The sequence below is a fragment of the Arachis hypogaea genome, chromosome 15 (assembly GCF_003086295.3).
Source record: "Arachis hypogaea cultivar Tifrunner chromosome 15, arahy.Tifrunner.gnm2.J5K5, whole genome shotgun sequence".
Taxonomy (NCBI): domain Eukaryota; kingdom Viridiplantae; phylum Streptophyta; class Magnoliopsida; order Fabales; family Fabaceae; genus Arachis; species Arachis hypogaea.
In genome coordinates, this window is record NC_092050.1 from 153,228,664 (window position 1) to 153,232,298 (window position 3,635).

At 31.3% G+C, this 3,635-nt stretch overlaps 1 protein-coding gene across 1 annotated transcript; it reads left to right on the forward strand.

Annotated features, from left to right (window-relative positions):
- Window positions 1-2,160: 2,160 nt before the first annotated feature.
- LOC112749294 (S-protein homolog 5) lies at window positions 2,161-2,595 on the forward strand. The gene has a single exon (XM_025797553.1). It carries the CDS (start codon window positions 2,161-2,163, stop codon window positions 2,593-2,595), a length of 435 nt encoding a protein of 144 aa, XP_025653338.1.
- Window positions 2,596-3,635: the final 1,040 nt, after the last annotated feature.

The following is a 3,635-nucleotide window of genomic DNA, read 5'->3' on the forward strand; positions in this document are numbered from 1 at the left end:
GAATTTGGATGAAAGGTTGTTCTGCTAGTATACCTCTTTCTAGTGTTCTCTGTTGTGAGTTTCATGCTATTTGGAGAGGGCTTGTTATGGCTTGGGATTGCAAGTGCAAAGATGTCATATGTGAAACTGATAATCTTGATGCGTTTCTTCTTGTTTCGCGAGGCACAACCAACATGATTACGAATAACTCTGATCTGCTTGACAAAATCAAAGAGATGCTTCAGCGCAATTGGACAGCTACTTTAGTGCTCATCCAACGCATAACAAACAGAGCGGCTGATTTAATGGCTAAGACTGATGCTTTAAACAAGCAGGTGTACCTAGAGTGGTTACTGCCCCCTAATAATTTAGATATTATTATTAGAGATGAGTGCTACTATTTCTTAGGTTCTTTTTCTTTGTGGTATATTTAGTCACCAAAAAAAATAGAAAAGATAATTATTTTTGCTAATATGACATCATATAATTAAATGTACATATAAAACTAATATATACTGACGATATATTAAAATTAAATTATATTTTAAAATAAAAAATACCTGTTAAACAAAAATATTTTTGTACATTCACCACTAAAGGTATGGTCCTTAATGCACTCGTATGCCATTGACGAAGCTTTGACAAATAAATGCAGTGAGTCAATATAGCGTACTCTTGAGAATATTTAATGTATTAATTGCATTTGGAAGCAAATATTTAACATTTTTCATTCCATTCATGGGATTGGATAGGATAGAACCAATTTTAGTTTCTCTCTCAATAATAATTACAATTCTTTCTTTTATTTCAATCCTTGTTTTACTGAATTTAATTCGTCAACGTTACTTTATGACTTTATCAATTGGAGGGTTGGAAGCTTGACGAAGAGGGAGAAAGAAGAGAAAAATTAAAGAGAAAATGACAAATAGATCCCTGATCTTTTGTCCTACGAACATTTTCGTCCCTAATTATTAAAAAATATTTTTAAGTCCCTGACCTTCACAAAACTTGGACAGATCAGTCCCTGACGAAGACATTTGGACGGATCAGTCCCTGACGGAGGCATTTGGACGGAGGAACTGATCCGTCCAAATTTTGTGAAGGTCAGGGACTTAAAATTATTTTTCAATGGTCAAAGACAAAAATGTTCACGAAACAAAAAATCAAGGACCTATTTGTCCTTTTCTCAAAATTAAATAACAAGGAAAGGGGCAGCAAATTTTCTTCAGATATATATTAGTTATCCATTTATGTAAAATGGCAATAACTTATTATTATATTCACATTTAGAATGGTTGTTACTGTGTAAAAATACTACCAAATATATATAGAAGGGACGATTGTTAGACATTGATTTTTCCTTTACTTCAGGTGAAACATAAAAAATTCTATTTAAACTATAATTCACCGAAATAATATTATCATTTATTTATGAATTATAGCGCACAGATAGTACTTAAATTTAGAAAAAGTATAGGTAACGAATAATATTTTTGAATAATGTATGAACAATATGAATTAATAGGGTTAAAAAAGTAAATTAATCTTAAATTTAATTAGTAGTATTAAATTAAGATATATAGTGTATTTTTATTTGATTGGTAGTTGTTCATGTTGTTCAAGATGGTCATTGTTTATCTAGAAATGGATCCTCTCCAATTTTTTTAACACTTGAGGAAATAAAATGTGATCTCTCACTATTAATTTTATAAATGAGATCAAAATTAAATATGAGAGAGAGAATAATAAAAAGTGAGAGATCACGAATGACACCATCCAATTTTTTTTTTATTGGAGAGAATCTACCCTCTTATTTACCTAACACTCCCCTTAAATTTATTAGCAAAACCCAAATAAAGTCAACTTTGCATTCAAGAAGTTTGGTAGTTATATAATAAATAAATATTTTATGAAATATCAATAATGCTAGAAAGATAACATTTAAAGTTATTTTGTTTTGTGTGCAGCAATTTATTGATCAGCAATAGACCCTTAAATAAAGTTTAGATCTGCACCGAATTAGTCATTAACCTATTAAGTTAGGAGATACCATGACAAAAAAAAAAACTTGATAGGGTTAAAATTGAAATTTTACTTATATTCACTCTATATAAAAAGAAAGACAAGAGCTTTCTACAAATTGATCATATCACCAAGTATATCAACCGATTAAATAAAAAGATGACTATATCACTCTCCAAAGTAGTAGTATCAATGTCAATGTTATTAGCCATAATTTTTTCCTTGAATTTCAATGTTGGAGTGGGTGGTGAGGATGACTTGATTCCACCACCCATAGTGGTAGTTTCCATTTACAATAGATTGAACAATAAGGAGCTTGGTGTTCATTGCAAAGACAAACACACAGATTTTGGATTCCAAAGAGTTTCAGTTGGGCATATGTGGGGTTTCACCTTCCGTCCTAATCCTCTTTGGTTCACATCATTATACTTTTGCAGCTTTACATGGTATGGAGCACCAGTTCACCGCTTTGACATTTATGATCACAACCGTGACAAGCATGCTTGTGAAACTTGTGTTTGGGATATCTTTGAAACTGGTCCATGCAGGGCTACGGATAATGATTCTGTACAATGTTATGCTTGGAAACAATAATCATGGTGGGGTGTAACATATATATTACATGATCGATTTTAGTATGGCTATGATGATGATAGTTATAATAATGGTTATATAAATGTTGTTAAAATTAAAGTCAAATTTTTTCTTAAATTTTGATAACGTTTTTTTTAACTATACTTTTTAAAAAATATTGCTAAAATAATAAAAAAGTGTTACTTTAATTTTGACAATATTGATGAGTTTGGAAAACTCTAAACTAAATTGATGATGATCAAACATTATTAACAGCAAAATTATTAAACTAATCTTGGTTAACGTGTTAATTAAAATAATTTTGTTGTGCAGGATTAATATTGGGCCGAAAACAAATTTAGTGTGCTAGCCCAATTTACACTCAGCCTTGGTTTTAATAACAAAAAATGAATGTGGCTGATTTAATGTTACTTGGGCCAAATAATTTTTGATTGCTCCAAACCCAAGTGTGTTACATGCTTTCCATTTGTTTTATGCATGCTCCAAGTTTTATCAGGAAAGCAAATGTTATTAATGGGCCAAGATCAAATAATATTGCAACCAAGCCCAATTTTATAAGAGTTCCTCATGCATGATCCGAAACCAAAGAAGGAAGAAAGCAAAATTGCTTTCAACGGATCCAAAGATTCAAACATTAGATGGATTCCAAAATCCATTTAATTGCAATGTGTTGCATGGGAACTATGAGAGAGAACATGAGTGACTTTGATTTGATGGACATTATTGAAGCTACACGTTACTCAGTAAAGGGATGTAAACATTTACTTTGCTTTATCAAACCACTTTAGTTAATGTCCATATTCTCTTTCTTCTCTCTCACAACTCTTTCTCTCTTCGGTCATTACTCAGGAAATATTGGCAGCCATGGAAGCAAAAGTAAGCTACCGAGATGAAGAGAAAGCAAGCCTAAAGACCATCACAATGATGGCAAGAAAACATACTAAAATAAAAATGAGCTGTGACTAAGATATTCACCAAATGTGGTTAGATTTGGTGAGGTTATCCTGAGTCTTTCATGCTCAAAATGGAAGAAGAAGATT